This window comes from Eretmochelys imbricata, chromosome 20, assembly GCF_965152235.1.
Source record: "Eretmochelys imbricata isolate rEreImb1 chromosome 20, rEreImb1.hap1, whole genome shotgun sequence".
Taxonomy (NCBI): Eukaryota; Metazoa; Chordata; order Testudines; family Cheloniidae; genus Eretmochelys; species Eretmochelys imbricata.
This window is the reverse complement of record NC_135591.1, coordinates 20,726,050-20,748,933: the sequence shown is the minus strand read 5'-3', so window position 1 is coordinate 20,748,933 and position 22,884 is coordinate 20,726,050. Positions and strand designations below refer to the sequence as shown.

The 22,884-nt window shown below is 54.5% G+C and overlaps 1 protein-coding gene across 3 annotated transcripts in view; it reads right to left on the bottom strand.

The window, feature by feature from the left end:
- The window catches only part of DNMT1 (DNA methyltransferase 1), a 32,085-nt gene that overhangs the window by 6,146 nt on the left and 3,055 nt on the right, over nucleotides 1-22,884 (bottom strand). Inside the window, exons 2-24 of one of the 3 annotated variants that reach the window (XM_077838534.1) lie at nucleotides 20,027-20,069; nucleotides 17,720-17,827; nucleotides 17,001-17,265; nucleotides 15,728-15,800; nucleotides 14,634-14,721; nucleotides 14,430-14,470; nucleotides 13,274-13,325; nucleotides 12,757-12,840; nucleotides 12,565-12,674; nucleotides 12,083-12,201; nucleotides 11,444-11,536; nucleotides 10,773-10,924; nucleotides 9,870-10,057; nucleotides 8,932-9,121; nucleotides 8,177-8,274; nucleotides 7,063-7,210; nucleotides 5,871-5,986; nucleotides 5,131-5,332; nucleotides 4,342-4,475; nucleotides 3,529-3,702; nucleotides 1,995-2,216; nucleotides 1,038-1,230; nucleotides 274-364 (exon numbers count right to left, since the gene is read on the bottom strand). In XM_077838534.1, coding sequence (XP_077694660.1) covers nucleotides 274-364; nucleotides 1,038-1,230; nucleotides 1,995-2,216; nucleotides 3,529-3,702; nucleotides 4,342-4,475; nucleotides 5,131-5,332; nucleotides 5,871-5,986; nucleotides 7,063-7,210; nucleotides 8,177-8,274; nucleotides 8,932-9,121; nucleotides 9,870-10,057; nucleotides 10,773-10,924; nucleotides 11,444-11,536; nucleotides 12,083-12,201; nucleotides 12,565-12,674; nucleotides 12,757-12,840; nucleotides 13,274-13,325; nucleotides 14,430-14,470; nucleotides 14,634-14,721; nucleotides 15,728-15,800; nucleotides 17,001-17,265; nucleotides 17,720-17,827; nucleotides 20,027-20,069 — 2,984 coding nt within the window. Of the gene's footprint in view, nucleotides 1-273; nucleotides 365-1,037; nucleotides 1,231-1,994; nucleotides 2,217-3,528; nucleotides 3,703-4,341; nucleotides 4,476-5,130; nucleotides 5,333-5,870; nucleotides 5,987-7,062; nucleotides 7,211-8,176; nucleotides 8,275-8,931; nucleotides 9,122-9,869; nucleotides 10,058-10,772; nucleotides 10,925-11,443; nucleotides 11,537-12,082; nucleotides 12,202-12,564; nucleotides 12,675-12,756; nucleotides 12,841-13,273; nucleotides 13,326-14,429; nucleotides 14,471-14,633; nucleotides 14,722-15,727; nucleotides 15,801-17,000; nucleotides 17,266-17,355; nucleotides 18,089-20,026; nucleotides 20,070-22,884 lie in introns of those variants that run through there. The other 2 variants (XM_077838533.1, XM_077838535.1) reach the window with 2 other exon arrangements.

Sequence of the window (22,884 nt, the reverse complement as noted above, 5' to 3'; positions counted from 1 at the left end):
CGGGCGTCTGATACAGGAAACTTCTCTAAGCTTTGGGAACTGGGTTACGGTTTCACATCGCTGGCCCTTTAAAATGCTGTGGGAGACACACCTGTACCCTGTATGGCTTAGTTCAAACCGGCATTTCCAGTGTCTGGTTAATGTACAATGCAGCTTTCACAACAGGCCAATGCTCTGTTTTCCCTGCAAAGTTCCGGGCAAGCTGGGGGATAATATGGAGCAGAAGCAGCTACCAAATTTGCAAGAGACAAAAGCACCAGGATTTAGACTTACCTTTGCCTTTCCCTTTCCCCTTGCCCTTATTCCCAGATCTACGGGCATGGTTCGGAGGGTCTTCAAAGCTCTTGGTTTTTGCATTGTAAGCCTGCAAAGAGAAGGGGTTAATCCGGCACACGGACGTAAGGCTCCCACGTGCCCTATAGGCCACGGGTACAGCTGGTGTTCGCGAGTTTCAGGGGACGCTGCCTTCGTGAGGACTACGTTGCTTCACTTCATGTAGGGCAGAGCCAGAATCCACCCACCCCCTTTGTCAAAACCTGGTGGTCGCAAGCCCCCATGTGATCCTGCAAACTGCCCACTGTAAGCAGATCGGGCCCTCATCTCCACAGCGAAGCAATCCTCTTCGGGAACTGTGACGCGCTTCTGCCGGCTCTTGGAGAGAGGGCTCTCTTATGCTTCTCTCTAGACTCCCCTGAGAACAGCTCACGTGCCTCGCTGGCCTGCTCAGGACAGACGGGGCCGCTTCCCTTTCAGAAAAGCTTGGCAGAGTCAAGCAGCGCAGTGTTTGGTAAGCGCCTGTCACCACTGCAAGAGACGCTCATTGTACCCAGCACCACGCTCCCCTGGCAGGTAGAAAGAGTTCCTGAGACTTGTGATGAAGAATGATTTGGAGCATGTGTCCCAGAACTTGGATACTGATGTTTATGACGTGCAAGTCAGTTCTAGCAACGCCTCACGTCACCTGCTTGGTTAGCCACAGCCACCCACCCCGCCCCAGTGCGTCTCCAAGCAGAGCTGTGCCCACCACGAGCGGTTACCTCAAGGAAGTAGAAACGGTCCGACCCGCTGGCAGAATAGTCCTGAATACATTCCGTCAGGTCCTCTCCGTACTCCACCGCACAGCGTCCCTGCACGGCCTTGAAGTCCAGTGTCACTTCCTCATCACTCCAGTATAGCAGGTTGATGTCCGAGTGGTAACTTGCTTTCATGGACTTGTGGGTGTTCTCAGGCCTGCAGCAGACAGATCACTTTCACTAGGGAGCATGCTTGGGGGGGTCGGGGGGGGGGGGGAATAGGAAAGAGACTGTGCATTATACCCTTGCTTCCCCCCCGCACACTGCCTGCATCCCAACATCCACCGCGTTAAGCCTGTCCCCTTAGAGAAGACAGACAGGAACGCTCACCCAAATCTCTCCTACCCCGTAGCTCACCCTGCTGGAGAAGTTAGATTCGTTCTGATAAACAAAGCAGCTGGTTTGTTATCCCAGCAGGACACACAAGGAGGTGGGAGTAGCTCTTGATGGATGACCAGAGTGTGGGCTGAGAGGAAAGCGAGGAACACTGCAGAGCTGGGTAGGCCTGAATGGAGCATCGGGTTAGGGTATGTCTACACTGCAGCTGGGAGTGTGCTTCCCACCTCCGACAGACAGACGGACAGACAGGCGCTAGCTTTGCTCAGACTAGCATGCTAAAAACAGCCGCGTAGCTGGGCGTAGCATAGGAGCGGCTCGGGCTAGCCACTGGAGTACGTGCCCCGGGGAGGTTTGGACGCGGGCAGCCGCCCGCCCAAGCTATCCCTGGCCGCAGAGCTCGCGCGTCTGTCTGGCCGAGCTAGGGAGCAGCCTCCTAGCTGAGTGTGGACGGACCCCAGGGAAAGTTCCCCTTTGTCTGCGCGGCACACTGGCTTTGCTTTGGGGACAGGGTGGAGAAGGCCCCTGCTCCTCCTCCCCAAACGGACCTTACGGAGGCTCCGCCCGCGCCCAGCCCCAGCTCACCTGTAGAACTTGTAGAGCCGCAGCTTGATGTCGGCTTCGTTGGGCTTGCCGTTGCTGCGCATGCTGCAAAAGATCTCCTTGATGCGGCCCACGCGGTATGGCTCCGGGGCGTCCTGGTTGCTGCCCTTGATGTACTCGGAGGACTTGCGGTAGTGCTCTGGGTACAGCTCCTCATCCACCGCCTCCTTCTTGGGGCGCTTGGCTGGGCTGGCCAGCTTCATGCTGGGGTGGGGGGGAGCAGAGCAGGGGGTAAGAGGTGCTAACACGGACGCCCGGGCTGCCCACCGACCCACCCTTCAGGGGACAACCCAACGCAACCCCCCGAAGCGCCCCCGGCCTGGCAGCGACTCTGCTTTCTGAACCAGGGGCTGTTCTCCAATTCAGGAGCCCCTCCGACAAGGCAGAGAGCCTGCCTGCAGCAGGGAGGTACGCGATCCCCTGCATGTGCGGCCCCTGCGTTTTCTGAGGCACGGCAAAGCCCCGATGCTGCCGGGATACGCGTCTCCTGAATTGCCAGCGTGTCTCAGGTGCAGTGCGCTCTCTAGCCCAGCGTCCCGTCTCTGACCAGTTGCTTCAGAGGAAGGTGCAAGACTTAGATTCACTTTGGCAGGAAGCTCTTCGGGGCAGGAACTGTTGGGTGTTCGTGCAGAACTCAGCGCAATGGGTCCTGCTCCAGGCTGGACTCCTCGGCGCTACCCAAATACAAAGACAACACCCTCCTGTAGGCAGCTGCATGACGTTTAGGTCTGGCCTTTATTATGGCTAGTGATTCGGTGCAGCCACTCCCTGATGGAGGCTGATACACATCCGTGAGAATTTCCTCCTCTGCTACTGACGAGCCGCGTGCCAGTCAGTCTACAGAACCAGGTTACCTGAGTGTCAGCCAAACCAGCACCGTGTCTGGCTACTATATCCCCCCGCCCCCAAAAGAAATTTTATTCCAACTCACCCTGTAATTGTAGTGGGTTTATACATCCATAAGCCAACTAAAGAAGCTCAATCTATGGAGTTTACCCAAGAAAAGATTAAGAGGTGACCTGATCCCAGGCTACAAGTGGCTACTTGGGGAGAGATTAGGACAGTGGAGGGCTCCTTAGTCTAGTAAAAAAAGGCAGAATGAGACCCAGCGGCCAAAAGTTGAATCCAGACAAAAGTCAGACTAGAACTAAGGTGCAAATTTGTTTTTTAAACAGGGAGGGCGATTAACCATGGGAACAACTTGCCCAAGGACAGGGTGGATACTCCATCACATATGCTCTTAAATCAAGACCAAGTTTCTTTCTGTAGAGACTGCTCTAGCCCAAACTCAGGGAAGGATCTCTGCGGGAGGTCGGACCAGATGATCATCACAGTCCATTCTGGTCTTAAAAATCTAGGAATCCATTTACAACTGGCTTGTTTGGTACTTAATTTATAGCTGAAGCAGACTGGCGTGTTCTCCGTTATGGGAGATACTGAAGATGACTCTGCCATGGGGGCTGTGAATAAACCCTGCTGAGAAGGGACACCCCCTGCCCACTTGGCAAGAACCAACCTGAAGGAGAAAGCCTCTGGCAGCAGGAAGACGCCATCTCCTATCCTGTACTGCACTCCGTTCTTTGTCGCCAGGCCGTAAAACATCTTCCCGTCCACCTCTTCTTGAGGCTCCATGACTTTGAGTATTTCCTTCTGCCTCACCTCGTCCAAGCGAGCGCAGCTCATACAGAACCTGTGGGGAAAGGAGAGCGCTTGGAGCTGGATGCAAAAGGCGGCTGGACCACGAGTAGAGGTTGCATGGGCCCATCTGCTGTAAATTGCCATTTGTTTGGCCTCCACGCTCTTGGGGGCAGGGGCTGCCTCTGTTGTATACACAGCACCTAACACAATGGGGGCCTGATTCCTGCAAGACAAGCACCACACCTGCTGGTTTTCACACATATCCCCCACGGGCTTAAACAAACTGCTGTGGGGGAGAGTTGTTGGGGGAGTGGGGGGGAGGGGGAGAGGGAGAGTGATTTAATCAGCACTCCTATTTGAGCCAAGAGAGAAGTTGAAAATACTACTAGATAAAATCATTCTTTCCCTGTGTATTAGCCCACAACATTCTTCCAATAAACCCCAAGTTACTGTTAGCACAGTCCCCCAGACCGCTGAGCTGAGCAGAGAAAACAGGAACCAGCCAGTTCACCCCAGTTCTTTTGAAGCTACTCTCCATGAGCAAAATCTGCCTGCCTTGAGCTGGGCAATAAACCGAGTACAGATAAACCAGAGCTCAGGCGAATCTAAACCCATCTCCAGAGAGAAGATGGAGCCTTTTGCTCCGGCCCAGCTAGAAGCTCCCGCCAGCCAGCCAGCCTCACGCACTCACTTGTACTTGTTGTCTTCCGAGGGCTGGGTCTTTGGAGGAGACTCGAACCTGGCATACTCTTGATCATACCACATTTGGTAGAAATAGGTTCTGCCGTCGTCTTCCACCATCTTAATCTCCATGTCCAGCCCCCCCTGTGGGGAAAGACAAACTGTAGGGGCCCCGCAGCCAGGGGTCGAGCAGCTGGCCGGATCCCGCTGCCAGACAGAACCTTGTGACATACCCAGGATACTTAACAACCAAAAGTAGCATCACACGTGGGAGAAGGGAAGAACCTTTCCCCTTGCAAACTTCTCTGAAGGAAGTTACACAAACGGAGCCTGTGTAGAATTCCGAGAACGAGAGGAGCCAGGACGCCTGGGTTCTATTCCCTGCTGCGTGCCATTCGGCAAGGCACTTCCTCTCTCTGTGCCTCTGTTTCCCCTCCTACCCTTCATCTCTCTCATCCGTTTACACTGCAAGCTCCTCAGAAGAGGGACCATCTCTCACTGGCTGGGCATACAGCACCTCGTGCAACGGGGCCCTGACCTCATCTGGGGCCACTGAGAGCCACTAGGACACAAGCAATCTAGTCAGTTTCATCAGACAGCTGTTTTCTCCAAGCAGGAATTATACAAGGGGACACTAGCTCAATGATCAGCAGTGCACTTGAAGCATTTGCCACTTGCAGATGCTCCAAGATAAACAAACTAGGCCCTGCTTGCCTACATTCGGTACCGATCCACGCAGAGCTCTCCCGCTAGGCTAGCTTTCCCACAGGAGGCCCGCCAAGAGGACGGCACCACCCACCTCCAAGGCCCAGTTCTCTGAGGGAGCCTTGTAGACGACGTTCACTTTGCCGTGGATGTAGGACAGCTGCATGTCTTCGCACTCGTCCACCAGGAAGAGCTCCAATGAGTCCGAGGTCTTTCCCAGGACAGTGTCGATGCCCTGGCAGAACCAGTGGGCGTGGAACATTTGCCCACTGCTGTCTTCCCACAGCGCAGTGACTCTGCAAGGGAAGGGCTTATGTTTTAGCACCACCCCCAGGCTTCCAAGGGAAAGATGCTTTCCTCATCGCTGGACGGACTACAAAAGCTTCACCCTGAGCAGGCCGGGGCTAACAAGACCCCAGGCAGAGAAGGTTCAGGGGAGAGCTCTGGACTGGGACTCCGGAGACCTGGGCTCTCTTCCCAACTCTGCCACTGCCCTGCTGGATGACCGTGGGCAAGTCACCTCCCTTCTCAGAGCCTGGGTTTCCCCTCCCACCTGTCTGTCCCGTGTATTTAGACCGAGCTCCTCGGGGCAGGTCTCTTCCCACATGTCCATACGTGCAGCTGCCAGAACAAGGGGACCCTGTTCTAGGCTGGGGCCTCTAGGACCCACCATCGCACAAATCAGTAACAGCAGAAACACAGCCCCACTCAGACAGGGACCCCCCAAAGTCAATGCAGGAAACGCCCCTGTGTGATTGCTGCAGGACACGCACCAGCCCCTTCCCAGAACCCCTCTGGCACACACTGCGCGTTCATCCCCGGACCGCCACAAACCTGGCTAGGTACAGAGGCTTGGAGGGCTCGTCGGGGCTGACGGACACACAGTCCCCCACCTCCAGGGTCTCAGAGTCAATGCACACCTTCTGATAATAGTCCTTCTTCCCGTCGCGCTGCGGACAAAGGCTGGTTATTAAAACCGGCAGAAACCCCATTACCCAGTGTTTTCTCATTTCTCTCGTGGCACGTAGCTAGAGACCCTCCCCCTCCCTGCTGGACAGCACCTGGAACCCACGGGTGAGCGTGCTACGGGTCCCTCTCCATGCCCTCCCACAGAGCCTACGAGTGGACAGCCCCGGCTAAGGAGCCTTAGCGCTCTGGCTCCAGCAACTCCTGCTTTTAGCTATAGAGGTCCCTGGCTCAGTCCCTGGTGTGCTGGCCATGAGGGCAGCCATCGCATGCCCGTTCGAGGGAGGTGGAGGGCTTTCATTAGCCTTCCGCTCTAGGCAGCCTCACTGAGCATCCCCGCCATGACCGCAGCAGAGCTCCTGGCTGGTGGGGCTGGAGAAGCCGTGAACCCTGAGCCTCATCTGTTCCCAGAGACAGGGGGTTCTGGGCCCCGCATTGTAGCTACTCCTTGGCTACAGCCCAACCATCACGCAAGCCACCACCCCAGCCGGCAAACAACAGGGACTCGACACTTCCTGCGTGACGCTAGGTTTTAAAGGCCTTGAGCCTCGCAGAGACAAGGAAAGGTTCAGATTTAGGGTTAACCTTGACAGGCCCACAAACTCCCACTCAAATCTGCTCCCAGTACAGTGTGCTGGCAAAACAAACATACTAGCGTGGACAAAAGAGGTGCAGCTAAAAAGCCACAACTCCCCCAGGCGGCCCGTACATCGCAAACGCTCTCGCGCTCGTCACAGAGAAAAGGCATTAGACCTGCACGTCGGCTCTCTCTGCACCTCCCCTAAGCAGCATGCAAGTGGCGTTAGCTGCGCAAACACACAGGGCAGCAGATCCACGTCGATCAAGGAAAGCAGGAAAGTGAAGGCTGTTTGTCAGTGCTGAGTTAAAGGCCCAGCAATGGGGCACCAGCGAGAACCCTGCAGTTTCCCAGCTGGCAGGTTACCACAAGCCTAGGATACACCCGCTGGGGAGATCTGCTCACGACATCGATGCCAGACAACGAGCCCTGTTACTAGGGTGGGAACATGCATTGCCAGTGAGACATCTCCTCCAGCCCTACCTTGATTGGCTCGCCCACCCAGGAAATCCTGCTTTTATTCTGCTTCTTCTTCCTTCCCTGTAGCATTTTTTTAGGTGACGGCATTTCGGGAATGTTATCGTCCACCTCCTCGTCTTCATCTGCTTCTCGGACGGCCAGATTGGGGCACCTAGGGTGGGAGTGACAGTTCGTGCACCTGGTGACTGACAGGGCCTTCTTGGGCCACACACTCGGTCCTCACGGCTCGCCAGGGCAGGGTCGGCTCCTTCAACAGGCTCCCCAGTGCTTTGTCCAGCCCATCCCAACACCGGGGCTTCCACCGTCTCCCGTCAGAGATGCTGCTGCAGCCCCAGATTCCACCCCCCGCACCCCGAGACTCCGACCATCATTCCCAGCTCCAGCCCAGCCCGCACTGTGACACGCTGCCGAAGCAAGTCTGCTGCGTCCTCCACGCTCACCCCCTTTGGAGACGGGCAGATTGTCCCCTCCCTGCCCCACTCAGTCCACTGCCAGTTCTGAAGTGGGAGAGGAGGGAATTTCACTCCCTTCTGTTCCGGTTTTACATACACATCACTATCTGGGTCTGGTCTGGCTTGATACAGAAAGGACCTGTCACCGAGATTAGCGTGCGTATTACATCCCTTCGTCACATCGACACAGAGCACAGCGGGTTCAACGTAATGAGAGCACATTTGAATGGCTAACGAGTATCCAGACTTACACCGGGAAAGCTCTCAAACTACCGAGCATTTTGGAAGGGCCATAAACTCTAGTGATTCAGGGCATGAGCTGAACTCTAGTGACTGGGGGTCGGGAGGGAATTTCCCCCAGGGGCAGGTTATCCCATCGCTGTCTGCTGCAGGGGATCTTGCACTATTGTCTGACACAGCCGGTGCTGGCCCTGCTGGAGACAGGAGACCAGACCAGACGGGCCCCTCCTCTGATCCTGTCTGGTCATTCCAATCCCGGGTAGTATCAGCTCTTGATTCTTTCCTGCCAGGAGACTGCTGACTCCCTGCACAGTCAAGTCCACTGTCCCCAGGAGTAGAGGAACCCCCTGCTTGGCCCCAAGCACCCATACCCCTGGGCTCTGCACTGCCCCCAGGCGCTCAGAACCACCTTCTGGGACAGTTACCTCCTCTGCAGGCAGGCCTGTTTGCTCCGGCCACTACCGCCAAACTTGATCATGTTCTGGCAGGCTTTGCACTTCCCACACTCGGGCTGCTGACAAACCTGCAGGAGGAGGAGAGAAAGGAGAAGGCTGAGTGCCTGTGAACGGTGGAGGAGCCGTAGGAGTAACTTGTCCCCGAGGACGTGGCGCTCTCAAGAGGAAGCAGGAGCTCAGCTCCATCAGGGCTTGCTCCTGACCGCAGCCAACAGGAGACTGTGGGCATGAGCAAAACCCGTGGAAAGACTCACATTGACTAGAAGAGGCTTTGGAGCCAAGAGGGAGAGCCACATGTTGCTCCTTAGCATCCTCCTGCCACGGAGCAGCCCTGTCTGGCTTAGGAGGTGCCAAAGGGGCCTCCGGGAGAACCAGGCCTGAAGGAAAATTGCTTGGCCACCCTGAAAGTGCAGCAGAGCCTGCCCTGACACAGCACAGCTTCCTTCCTTTCCCCAGACAATTCTCGCCCTTAGCATGCAGCCATTTCTCAGGCTGCAGGGAAATGGACGCTTTGCCCCCAGAAAGGGGAACTTCACCCCGCTAAGCCTTTCCCCTCGGGGCACCACTTCCAGCCAGCCACACAGCCCAAGGGGCAGAGGGAAGCCAGCCAGCCTTGCCCATTCCCCAGCACTCTCCCCAGAGCTAGACAAGACTGATTCCCAGCATCCAGAGCCCCAAAGCCAGGGGTCAGACACAGCTCAGCTCTGGCCCAACCTGCTGGTTACCTCACACACGCCGCAACGCCGGCGCTTCATGGTGTTCTCCTTGTCTTCCTCTCTCTCGTTCTTCTCGATCTGCTCCGAGAAGAAGGTGTCGAAGATCAGGTACACCAGCTTGGTTGTGGTGGCCTTGGTGGGCCCTTTGTCCTTGTCTATCTTGGTGGGATGCCGAATGGCCTGTCTCCTCGCGGCTCGCCTGGAACGGAGAGCAGCTCAAACACTATCCTCTGCAGCAGGGTCCCACACTGGTGGCATTACCCCCTCCCGCCACAGACCGGGACAGAAAAATTCTGGCTACGTGCAACGCCACTGACCAGTCTCCTCACACACACACACTCCCGCACACTTCTGCCAGCTGCAGCAAGCCGGCACAATACATGCTACAGCATCTCGTGATAAACCGTGTTGTAACTGTTGGCTTGGCAGTAAAAGCCCCTAACAGGCACTGAAAACGCACTCATAAGAGAGGGTCTGCACAATCCAGACCGATGACAGAAGGATCGCATGGGGAACTGAGGCCCAGAGATGCAGGGACTCACTCAAGGTTGCATGGGGGGCCGGTGGCAGGGCTGGGAATGGACACCAGGACTCCTGGGTCCCGGCCCACTGTTTTAACCACCAGACCGCCCTGGCTCCCTAAACAGCAACGCAGAGGGGATTTTCTCTGCACCAGACTAGACTGGCTTAGGAAGCTGAGTTCAGGAGCATTTCTCATTTCTAACCAAGCCCCTTACGGCAACTCACCCAGTGCAGGCATATAGATCCCTGAGGGTCTGTCTAGAGACAGGGAAGTTACCCCGGAACAAGGTAGGGCGTGAATTCAAAGTGGAATAGTGCTGGGCCGAGGCAAGGCCTGAGATGCCGTGCCTGCATAAGCCCCAACAGAGCATGGGCCAAGGGTGGCAGCAGCTGGAGGACGCCTCGCTGTGCTCCCACCCGCCTACCTCTTCCCCAGGGTGACCCCCGCAAGTTTAATCAGGTCTCTCATGCAGGGCGTGATGAGGACAGGCGGCTCGTCGCTGTCTCCGGCCTCGTCGTAGCTCTCCACCTGCTCCACCACAAACTGGGCATGCCGCAGCAGAGAGTCCTCCGTGAAGCGGTTGAAGTTCAGCCCAGCGGGCGGCACCGTTGTCTGGAGAGACGCAGCGGAGGGTCATGGGACATTCCCACATACAGCACCCGAGAGCACTGCAGCTCTACGCGCAACGGCACGGACGTTTTCACAGGTAGCCAGCGTCTCGGGTCCCTGGTTCTCAGACGCAGGGCCGCAGGCCACTCAGGGCGGACCCCCAAACTCGCCAATAGCGACTGAAAAGGCAGGCCTCTCACGCTCTCCGCGAGGCCCAGTGTCACCCTCATGCAGTGGGGCTAGTGCAACACCACAGGTCACATCAGCTCTCAGACTAGGCCTGAGCACGGCCGAGGCCTTGTAGGAGAGCTGTGCGGACAAGCGGCATTCACCTTCACCGTACGGTGGAGCAGAGGGTAAGAACCGGAGGCAGAGCTCCACCCGCCAGAGGGGTTAGTAAAGAGGAACAACCTACAATGTGGCTTGAGACAAACCACAAGTAGAATAAAAGTCGATCTCCTTGCCTCTCACCCACACCCCGTTCAAGGGGGAGGAGCAGATGGACACACCCTAGGACAGACAGTGTCAAAGGCCCAAGAGTTCAGAGTCAACTAGTCCAGCAGTTCCCATAGCATCCTGGAATCTTTCTGTCACTTCGCCAAGCGCCCCCAGCCATTTACACGGCCGTGACCCCTCGGCTCCTGTCCGCAATGCCCCGGGGGCTGGGAACCTAACGGTGAGACCCTGCGAGTCAGAGGACGGGCACGCCCTGTCTCACCTCGATCTTGTTCAGCAAGTCCTCATAGCTGACATCGGGATTGTTCTGGAGGAATTCCACAACGATTTTACTCATGTAGATCTTCTCCTGCATTAACGCAAAGGTGGGAGCGTATTCCTCGCTGGGATCCATGAGAATGTAATCCGCAAAGGCTGAAGCAGAGAGAGATTGCCAGAGACAGTGACCGCAGGGGCTTTACGGAACAGGTTAGCAAACAGCTGAAAGGCCCAAATAAGCTAAGGAACGTGCGACGGGAAAAGTGTAAAGGACTCTCAGGAGCAGAGTCCTGTCGGTCCCGCAAGCATCTATGCACACTTCAATTCAAGAGTGGCTTAGCTCTGTTTAGCATCACCCTGTTCCTAATCGGGAGCATCCACATGATCTTTGGCAAGAGTTAAAAACCCCTCTCAAGTTACACTGGGGCAGCTGCGTATGGACAAGCCCAGAGTAAAATCAGCATTGCGTGGCTCGCGTAACAGGAGGGACCCCCCAGCATCAGCAATTAATTTGCAGCAACCCGCTTCGGTGGTTATCGAGTGCCTTGGCTCCCACTCCCCACCCCACAGCTTCGTACCCTCATGGGTACTCGAGTCTTTAACCCTCAGAACACAGGGATCCCACCAGCCCCGCAAGGGAGAAGCCCCCTGACAACCCCCAGTTTGCGGATCTACCTGTAGTGAAGCCAATCAAGGCTCTTTCTCCTCCGTCAAACCCAGTGATCCACCAAGCGTTTATGGGACCCAGTTTCTTGGCTCGGACACCACCTGAGCGGGGAAGAGCAAGGATGTTTCTTTCTCTCTCTCTCTCTCACACATACACCCACCCACCCCCACCCAGGAACACACCACAAGGGTTCGGATTTTGCTGCCCAGAGGCCAGATTCTCCATTGCTGCACACCGTGCAGCCCTTGGCACCAGAGCAGAGTGGGTGAGAAGTGCGACCGGCTCACCGTGGGAGCGTACTGCACCCACTGCAGACCCCTGGGGAACCAGGCCCTCACACTGAGTTACTGGCCCAGATCAGAGGACAGCTGCTTTTAAAACACTTGCCATTAACAGGCTGTTGAGCTTCTGTTCAGAATCAGCCCTGCCATGTGGACCCCACCCCAAGCATAACCGAGCAACGTCCTCCACGGCAGTAACCCAGTGCGAGCAACGTCACCTGAGAGGAAAGGTTGTTCCTCGCTCTGCCAGGATTCCACTGACAGCACAAAGGCCTTTGGACTGATCCTCAGGACACAGACTGAGAAAGCCCCAGGGTGCCAGGCAGGCCGGTGTCTGCCCCCAGCTCTGCGCCGAAAGACACTTACCATCTAGACAAGGGTTGTCGTCGTATATCGGTTTCACAGCACCACTGAAGTACAGTTCTATATTCCTCTCTATGAGGCCGGTGTCAAACGGGCACAAGTGACCCTTTTTGTCGTAGACGCTGTGCGAGAGAAGAGAAAGGAGGTTTCCCGATTGCTCGCTGTTCAACACCTCAAGGATGTTACGTTTAATATTCAGCCTAAACCAGCACCCAGGGCTCCCTGCAAACAGCTCTGCATTTACACATCCTGTGTCGGACACGCTTCCCTTGACCAAGCAGGAACTGCTCGCCCGCGAACCAAGCTCCAGGCTACATGCCCGGGGAAGCAGTCTCACCGTCCAGAGTAGTGCTCAGGGCAGAACAAAGCCTCTCCGCGTTGTGCAGGAGCGCGCCGCCCCCTCCCCAGGGGTCTGATTTGCCCCAGGGGTTACAAATGCAGCCCTGCCAAACTATTGATGGTGCATCAGCGCAAGAAGCCTTTACCTGAAGGAGGTCACTTTGTGCTGGGGCAAATCCTCGTAACTTTCAAACCCGTCTTCGTTGGCATCGAAAATGGACAAGCGCTCATCCGTCAGCATCTCCGGCTCCTCCAGCTGAGAAAGAGAGAGGGGCACGTTGGACCCGCACGCCCAGCGGCATGGCCACGTTTCTAAACCCAAGCGACGAGCCGCTTACCGCATTGTCGGGATCCCCCTGGAAGAACTTGAGATCGGGATCGTCCAGGTACTGTCTGCAGTCAACACACTTGGGAGGAGTGGTCTGCAAGGGAAACACCACAAGACATCAGGAGCTTTCCCCATTAACAGTTCTGCCATTTACCAGCCTCAGCCCTCCGTAAGAATCACTATATGTTCCCACGCTGACGGCCAGTCCTGTATCTACCAGGAATCTGGAGCAGTAAAACAGTCCCCAGCGCCTCACACGGTGTCTAGGACCAGGTGTTTAGCAACTTCTCTGACCTGGCCAGGCGTGGCATGAGGAAGGGCTCGCTGCACCGACAACACACACATGCCCTCTTGGTACGTTTTGTTTGTGCTGTAAATGCTGCATTTAAAGATCACGCGGAGCCGTGAGTGACATGTGCGCTAGGGAGTATTTTTTCTGGACTCACTGCCACTCCGGGCAGTCGAAAAGCTGTCAGCGGTGCTCGGACAGGGCCCAAGTGCTGACAAGAACAGGGACAACCACTTACTTTAGCAGGCGGTGCGGTTTTAACCTGCGTAGCTTCCTCTTTTATCTCAGACCTGGGCACAAAATACATCAAGACAAGGAATGAAGGTATAGGGCAAAAAAGCCAATCGAGGCTATTCCACCACCCGCACACCTAGTGCTCTCAGCTGTTCGAGAGACCTGAATACACGCAAATGTTTCATTGCCGATGCCCCACAAAACAAATGTGCCATTCTAGCTGAAGCGGTTTTGTGCTACAGGAAAGCACTGAACTCCTCACACACCATCCGCTCACAGATTCTAGCATGCCAGCCCTCGGCCCAGGAAGCAGAAGAAGCCCTTTTTCTGGTTCCGCTTAGCCCACTTTGAAAGCAGATTAAACCGGAAAAAGGCACTCTTATTCTGGAATAAAACCATCCACACAGAGAGATGTTCCGGCTGGTTTCCAAGTGCAGGCAAGCCTTTACACCAGTGTAAACAATCCCCGTACAAGGAAAGCTATGCCAGAATACCGCATTCACGCTTGGGGAGGGGGCTGCTGTACCGCTTTAACTATACCCGTAGAGTTAAATAATAATAATCCCTCGCTCTTCTTGAGTGCTTTGCATCCGCAGATCTCAAAGCACTTTACTAAACAGCTCAATCTCATCATCATCAGTATGTAGACAGGGAAACTGAGGCACAAAGAAATACAACTTTTGCATACAGACAAGCCCGAAGTTCCCTGCTTAACAGGACACCTGGGCATTGCTGAAAACGGTCCCCATGAGGCCCTTTCACAGCAACACTTCTCAGCTGGAAGCACAAAAAAGGGATTCACGGAGCCAGATCCAATCACTCATCTCTATTTTCAGACGCTTTATAAATTAGTAAACTACCAGAGTAACATTTTTTCTTTCAGACACTAAATTGCTTCCATTTCTTTAGCATTTTCTCTGCCTCCCCACGTTTAGGGTGATGAAGTCCAACACGAACACGAAAACTCAGCGAGAAATCTTTTTGATTTTTTGTTTGGTCTTTTGCCACAACAGACCCCGTGACAAACTTCTGCAAAGAGAAACACACACGCACATACACAGATCGTAGCACTGGAAGGGACCTCGAGAGGTCATCTAGTCCATGCACACACAAGCCAGAACATTCTAACACCCGATTAAAGAAATTTTAGCTGCTCTTACCCTTCTTTGGTTTCAATTTTAATTCTCTTTTCATCTTGCTCCTTGAAGTAGAGGTAAAAGAAAGAAATGCATGTAAGAGCCCATCAGCTTTACAAACTAAGGAAATGGGAGTCGCAGCAGAAATAATATGCCTGACTATTCTTCCTTGACAGCCTAATGAGATGTCTGTTTAAGAATTTGTTTTCAAACATGCACCAGACGTACCCTCTCTTCTAGCTCTTCTTCCTCCTTTTCTGGATTCGTTTCCTGCTTCACTTCTCCGTTCACCTCATCCGATTTGCGTTTGTTGGATCTGTTGGATTTAAAGGTGAAAACCAACAGAAAGATCAATTCTTTGAAAGGAGCAAATTGCTTTTCAGAGAAGACCATGGCAAAATAGACCCAAACAGCACAGTCTGCCTAAAGTTTGTGAAAGGAGCTTTAATGGGCTGTCTAGGCACTGCCAATAGCAGCAGCTGCTGTTACAAAACTGATCGTGGAACAAGCTACAGCTAAGCTGTTCTGATCCACTACACCTTGGTTTTCTTAACTGTTTGCATTTTAGTAGCATCTAAAATCGGGGCCGCACTGGCCCAAGCTCTACACAAATACATGAGACAATTCCTGCCCAAACACACTCAACAATCTACACAGACAATGGGTAGGAGGGGAAAGAGGCAGAGAGGGGAGGTGACTTTGACAAAGTCACAAGGCAGGCCAGTGGAAGAGCCAGGACATAAGCCAGTTCTGCCAAGTCCCAGCCCGGAGACCTACCCACTAGCCCACACCACACCTCTGACCTTCATAGAGAGAACATCAGCTTCCTTCTCACCCTAATAAACATAACTTAGTCTATCAAAATGAAACATTTATCAGCTGATATTACCGTCACCCCAGCCATGGACCAGGACCCTGGGGTGTCAGGCACTGCACACTGGGTGTATTAGAGACGTGCCCATCGAGGACTGGGACCCCACTGTGCTAAGATATCTTGAGAATCTGTTGGGTGAGGTGTCCCTTTCTGAGCTTCAGGTCATTCCCCTGATGGTTACAGTATGTGCAAATTAGAGGCTGTTAGATTGTCATGGACCTGCAAATATTAGGATCCACCTTGTTAGCCCACTGGGAATCTTTCACAAGAACTCGTACCAACTACTCAATGAGCCACCATGCAAAGAGAATAACGAAGAAGAGGGAGAACGCCAATGAACTGTTAGGAGATTAAAAAAACACGTATACATATCAAAACCAACAAAAATCGCTTGTGAAAGTCCAGCTGCACCAGGATTGCACAACCAGGAGCTGCAGGATGTACTGACCCTTTGGAAAACAGGGCGAGGATGGTTGGTTGCCTGCCAGAGCTCCGGGTAACTCTTGAGCTGGCTGGGGATTCTGTCCGAAGAAAAAGAGCAATCATTACTTTGCAGGGAGAAGAACTGTTGTCATTCATAGCTCGAGAAAACCCCAGGCCCTGCGTCACTCAAGCACACTCACCAACGACCCTGAGGGCCCGATTTTCCTTTACTCCATACCAGCCTATGGGGCAGCAGCAGATTTGGGTCACTCCCCACCTCGAGGCTGTTCTAGCTCACACTTTGCTTCCCACGGGCCCCGGGGATGGACAGAATAGCCACAGGGCTGTGCACTCCAGCCATGCCCCCAACCAGCCCCCACCTCTGGGAACTGGACAGATACCAGCTCCACACCAACCAAGGAGGACCCTGTGCGCAGGGGGGATACTAGAGGTCTGCTTCCACCTGCTCTGAAGCCAGAGCCGCACAGAAGGGCCTCAGCACAGCTGAGAATTTGGCCATCAACGTCTGACACCAGCCATTCCTGCGCCATGTGCTCGAGCACTCCCCTGTGCCCAAGTGGAGAAATGAGGCTATGCCACATTCCTTCCGACACATCAAACCCGAGCACAGCTCCTGCCCGCCTCCCATTCTTTAACTGGCAGGGATAAGCGCCTCTGCTGTGCTGAAGAGCTCTGGCAATATACCACCCAGCATTTAATCGGAGCAGTTTGCTTCCAAAGCTCCTGTGCAACAGAGATTTCTGCTTATTTTTTATTTGCTTTAGGAGTGAACAGAGCACGACCAGGAGGTTATGAAACCAAACATTACAGGGCAGCATGTCTCTTGCCCCCAGGAGTCTGACCCCCTGCATTGCAGCAGGGTACAGCAAGTGGGGTGAGGTTGCTATTGGATGCCAAGGAGAAATTTGTACCCACTTCTACACTGAGAGGTGCCTACAGCCAAGCAGGCTTTTACATGAGCCCAAGGAAGAGCTCCCAAGGGGCGCGGCGATCATGCAAACTAGCTGGCCATCCCGCCCAGGCAGCCACAAAGGGGAGTTTGCTAGCCAAGCCATTCCCCCTAAGCCTCCCCAAGGGAAGTGGTGAGCCAGTCGTACTCAGGTGAAGCACTGAGGAGCGTTGGGTGAGGGGCAGCCCCATCTCAGCTGAGGGTCTAGAAAGGATTCAGTAAGGCTGCCCTGAATCAGCAAGGGAACTCCACTGCGAAGCAAGGCTCGAGGGGCAGAACCCGCAGACCCTGTCTCGGTTGCTAGGGCAGCACAATGCCAGCTCATTACTTTTGTTCTCGCCGTTGGATTTGCTCCTCCTGGCTTTGCGGGTTTTTGACATGGTTGCCGATGACGAGGAGGATGCCACAGCTTCCTCCGTCTCCATAGCGCTGTCCTCTTCCCCCTCGTGGCCAGCTCTCTCTGAGTCCTCGTCACTGCCGTAGGCGCCATTCTCAGAGCACCCGTTGGATTTCTGGCCGAGCGCTGAGGCGTCCCCATTCTCCACGGACAGCTCTTTGCTGAGCAAGGCTTTCACCCTGGCCAGGTACCCCTCCTACAGGAGCAAGGCACAGTTACAACACAGGACTACCACAAAGCTCCCCAGTTACCCTTTGGCCCTCCAAGGGCTGAATCCAACACATACCCCACCCTGGCCACAGGCCGCGGTCCTGCCCCTGCTTGGGTGGCAGCAGGCTTCAGAGTTAAGATGAATGGGGCAATTCACACTCCTTGTAGCTATTGGCTGTTTCAGGCTGCCTGCAGACTCAGACAGACATCTGTTATACTCGGTTCATATTTTCAGGTTTATCTTCCTTTTTTTTTTTTTTTTTTTTTTTAAATAAAATCAGAGATTCTGAGCCATCACTTGACTACAGAAGCCAGGGCCCCCAGGCAGGAACCTTGAGCGCCTATGTCTTGGTCCCGCCTTCCCATGTATGCAGGCAGGCAGGGGTGCGTGTACGCACGCACACACATGGAAGGAAGAGAAGCTGTGTTCAATGCCCCACCTCCGACAGCTCCTCTCTGTGCAGCTTGGTCTCGAGGTCACTCAGCTGATTCTGTGCATCTGCTTGTAGGAAGCCATGGACCAGACTCAGCTTCTCCTTCACGCACTCCTGAGGGGACAAGGAGCAGGAGCGTGTGCTACAAGCAACCAGCTTGCGGCCAGTTCCCCCAGCCGCACAGACTCCGGTTGCTCCCATGCCTTCCCTTCTGGGCACACGCAGCTTCTGCGACCCGAAGCTCATGGTGGAGGAGAAAGAGCCAGCCTATTACTGAGAACTGGGCTGCCTTACTGCCGTATGCAGGGACACCCTCCTTCACTACAATAGCGGAGAGCAGCCTTGGTGTTTCATAGCAATATTGCCAGAGGAGTTGCTAGGCTGGGCCAGAGCAGAGGCCAGCACCAGCTGTGCCAGAAGATGGTACATGAAGCCCTGGGAGAGACAGTAAGGGGGGGGGGGGGTTCCCCTCCTGACCCCAGTAGTTAAGAGGTCCAAACCTATACTCTGAGCAGCAGCGTTTATGGCCCTTCCAGAACACCCGGTTATCCCAATAATATTTACTCTTGCTCAGGGGTTTACAGCTGCAATATCCCTAATGCAGGGATCATTACCAATGCAGCCTCCAAACGCAACCTGTGGGCAGCATATTCTCTGTTCAGCCACGCCTTTGCGAAATCCACCCTGCCCTGGGGCATGTCGACCCTCATCTGAGCCTCCTGGGAACCCTCCCGCCCCCTACAAGCTTCTTGCCACTGTGGCGCATCCCCAGGATTAATGGTGCAGGCCGAGTTTCCAGCCTCCTCTTACCCAGCTCTGTAGTGAAGTCACGAAGCCCAGTTTGTGACATGACAGCAGTTTCTATGGAAACGGACTGATAGAATAAATACAGGCTATGACCTCACTGCAGGAGCATGTGTCTGAGGAGCCGGGAGCGGATGAGCGAGAGAGGCTCTTACTGAAACAAGTCTGCAGCGTTCACCGCTCTGCTCCGGTGGGGCAATCGGCGGCTTCCCTTCTCACCAAGTTTTCCTAGCTCCTTATTAAGTTGGACTCCAGAGCCAGCCCCCCAGCAATGGGGCATTTATCGCGCTGATTTTCAGTATGAGGGCAGGGTGAGCAGTACGACCCAGCTGGGAGGGCATGGGCTGGGGACTCAGGACACCTGGGTTCTCTTCCTAGCCCTGCCACCGACCTGCTGGGTGCCACTGGGCAAGTCTCTTCCCCTCCCAGCCCTTGTCTACTTAGACTGAGCTCTTCAAGGTGCGAGGCTCTGCAGGGATGGGACTAGAACCCAGGTCTGCGGGATGCAGGAAGGCCAGCGCCTCCATGTCACCACCTGGCAGCCACCATCTGCTTGTGGACATGACCACATGGACCTTGCGGAGATGAAGACTACAGGAAATACCGCCTCGGAAGACCAGACTGACAGCTTCCCTTGCAGTACCGATTGGTCCGGGGGAGTTCCAGGAAGCAGCCGTGCAACGAGCGGGACCCTCGGCTTCCACTACTGAACTTGGGACTCCGGTCCCGAGCCCTGGCTTTGGTACTTGGACTCTAACGTCACCTTTGCCCCCAGGTTTTGGTACTTGAACTCGGACCCTGACTTTTCTCCTCCATCTCTGGCTTCCTTGCCACCCGCTGGCATCAGTACTCGGACCCTGACCCCAGTCCTGAACTCCGGCTAGCACTCTGAGGCGCCAGCCCCGGGTCTGACCCTTGACATAGGCCCCTGGTCTCCGGAACCAGCCCTGACCGCTAGGCCTGACTAGCCAAACCCTTGTTGCGACCCAGGGCCGGGACCCTCTCTCACTATGTCTGTGCAGCACCAGGCACAAAGGGCCTGACCTCAGTTGCGCCTCTGGGACCTTCTGTAATACAAACAGACAATGCAACTGAGGCCCCAGAAGCTGCCATGCCACACCAATGAATCACACTTTTAAGCCAGACTTCAGAGAGGACATGACTCTTAGGCCAAGTATGCAGGATACAGCTGAGAAATCAGCTAAACTCCACTGAAGTCACTTCTGCAAATTAACACTGCTTGGCAGGCCTGACTCAGATACACAGGCAAATTCAGGAGGACAGAAACACCTTATGAAATACCCACTGCGTGGCTGCAGAGAAGGAGTACTGTTGTACAGAAGGGCACTGGGGAGCAGCACCAGAATAAAAGCCATGTGTGCGCAGTACCAAAAGCCCCTTTCATGAAAGTTACAATTCAAGACAGTCCATAAAAGTGTGGGTGCCTCTTTGGAAACGCGTTGATCAGCAGAAATGGGTAGTGCACCAAGAATCGAAAGAGAACCTTACCTTCTCACTCAGCCCATCTTCCTCCTTCTCCAAGTCTTGGAGCCTGCAAGAGAATTGTGACTTGTTATAGTTTCTTTCCCCACTTGCAACGCAACAAGGTAACCATTGGGACATTTCCTTTGCGTCCCCAACTAGAAACAGGGGAAGAGGTACAGTTTCTATGGCCTCCCACTGCAGGAAAGGGATGGGAAAGGTCTCTGGCATAGTGGATGGTGACACTGGAAGTGCAAGCTCAACAGATACCGGCTTGCGGACAGTTTTCAAAAGCCACTACGTGACTTCAGAGCCCTTGGGAGCCAGCATCTCTTGGAAAGCTGTTAGGGCTCGGAACAACTTAGAGAGTCTAAGCCGCTTTTCAAACTTTTCCCCTGCAAAACAAAGAGCGATAGTAAATTCTAGGGCTGGGATTGCAATGCCTAACTTCCCTTGGCTTCTGGGAAAATCCCAGCTCAAGCAACAAATGGAAAGGTCCCTTCAGCTGCCCACACAAAGGCAAGGGAAAGGGGCTTGGCCTCCCGGGATGCTCGCTAATCTCCAATGCAAGGGGTGTCTCATCACCCTCTCCTTTATGAGATGTGGCAGACCTGGTTCTAAGCAGCAAAGGCTGCCACAAGACTTCCATCCAGCGAGTGAGGCCCACGACGGACAAGGTATATGCATCTGTCCCCGAGATACTCTTCTAACGCTCTGGGAATGCTGCACCGGAGGGCCATGCTTCGGCTCCAGGTCTGCATGGATATCTCACTATTTACATAGCTGTCCCAATGCTCTGACAACATCGCTGCGTCCCTGACCACGCCGTGACTCACTGCCAAGGCCTCGCCTTATCGCGGCTCTTGCCAAGGACTGCACAAAACCCAACAGCTAAGGGCAAAGGATCAGAAATCCCTTGGCCATGCTCTAGAAGAGAACACACTCAGGAGACCCCGTCGGAGTGCTTCCTCCTGCCTCGGCAAGCCTGGCTGTGTGGACGCTGTGGCGATGAGGCTCAGATACGGGCCTGGACAGAGCAGAACGGACGCAGGATAGCGTCTGGCCCTTGGGGAAAGCTCTCCGTCTGAGCCAGAGCCAAGCTGGGGATAGAAGAAATCCTTTTAGTGCTTCAGAGCAGAGAGGGATCTCTCTCAATACGATGCATGGAGCCCGTGACAAGACACGGATTTCCGGAACAATGGTGACTTTCTAGAGGAGGGAGAACAGCGATGACTTTGGCCATACACTCACCAGCCACCAACTGACCCTACAGGACATTCCTTCGCACCAGAGACGCCAGAAACAGCCTCCGGTCCCTGGCCCAGCCAGTTCTTCGCAACCTTCAAATGGACGGCTCAGCACAATGTGTATTTCAACCCCAACTCTCCTGTTTCGCCTCTAGCTGCTGCCCAGGCATCAGTTGCCAAGCAATGCCATTGGCTGTCCTTTCATCAATTAAGAGTTAATTACTAAGGTCAATGACTCATTACAGGCGCACACAGAGTTCAAATGAAATGAAATGGAGACACCAGGTCTCTGCCCAGACAGGGGAGAGGCTTATCAGGAGCCATTAGCAAAAACAAAGGAAAGACCATTTCCAGGAGAGGAGCCGCAATTCAGCAGTGCCCCAGCATTCCCTCCACATGCACAAACAGGCCTTGCAGAAGGACACGCAAACCTCCCCGAACTTTGGATTGCTTCTGTCACATACACATGCAAGAACACGACTGGACAGGGGCAGCTACACCAGGGAATGGCATAATTCCCCAACCCCGTTGAGGAACAATCTCGCCCCTTGGAAGCGTCCCAGAGCACCGCCGCCAAGAGCCACTCCCTGGTTACCTAGGGCTGGCCCGCGTCCTACAGAACACTACTGCTCAGCGACAAGACCCCGTAGACGCAGACATGGGGCGTTTATTCCCGGTTCTGGGCACGTCGTGTGGCTGGGTCCCACCACTCAAGCCCATCCTGCATTTACTGACACTGCAGCTAGCCTGTCTCCCTAACTTCACCTCATGTGCACCTACAGCAAGCTCTGGATGACTCGCAATCCAGCGCCCTCAGGATACTGTTTGAGCTTCAGCGCCCCACCCACGGCGCATTGTATGGCAGGGTTTTCTTTAAGTTACAGGGACTGTTACTAGACCATGAGTAACTGAGTGCCTGTCAGTTTCTCTCAGTGCCCGCTCCATGGTTTGAGTTGCTAAGAAAGCCAGCTGGCTGTTGCTCCCACTAAGGTGCCCCAGGCCCCCCCGCAGCAGAATGCAAACGAAAGGCCTCATAAGCACAGGGGCTTTGAAAGCGCCAGGCTAAGCAGCAGTACCAGGAATCAAAGCCATTCATTTCCCCCCACACACCCCGCAAAGCCTCACTACGCATTCTTCCTGCAGCTTCTCTTAACTGTAGGCAACTAGTCCCGATTCCCTTTGCTTCGTTAACCAGTATTTTAAGGGGAGGGGGGAGGACGGACCAATGGCACCGTAGTTAAACAGAGGAAAGTAGCTTCAGGCTGCCTGTGATCCATCTTTTTAGTTAAGGGTCTGACTCCAACATTTCTGCTCCCTTCACAGGTACTTGGGAAAATTGCTCCCACTATTGATAGGGAAGGTTGTTCTCAGGATTGCACAGCCATGCTCAGCGGGCTCAGTTTGCTCTGGGCAGCAAACCTTTAACCCAAGAGTCACAACTGGGCCAGCGCAGCCCCCCCACAATTCACCGAGTGCACCTGGATCACTTTGTGGCCTGCTGGCAAAGCAACAAGACCAGCATACGCAGTCCTCTGAACCGTCTCCTCTTCTACTAAGCACGAGGCACCGCAAGAACAAGGGGGGAGACAGAAGCCGAGCGGAACGGACAATAGCAGTGAGGGACCTGGGTTAAATTCT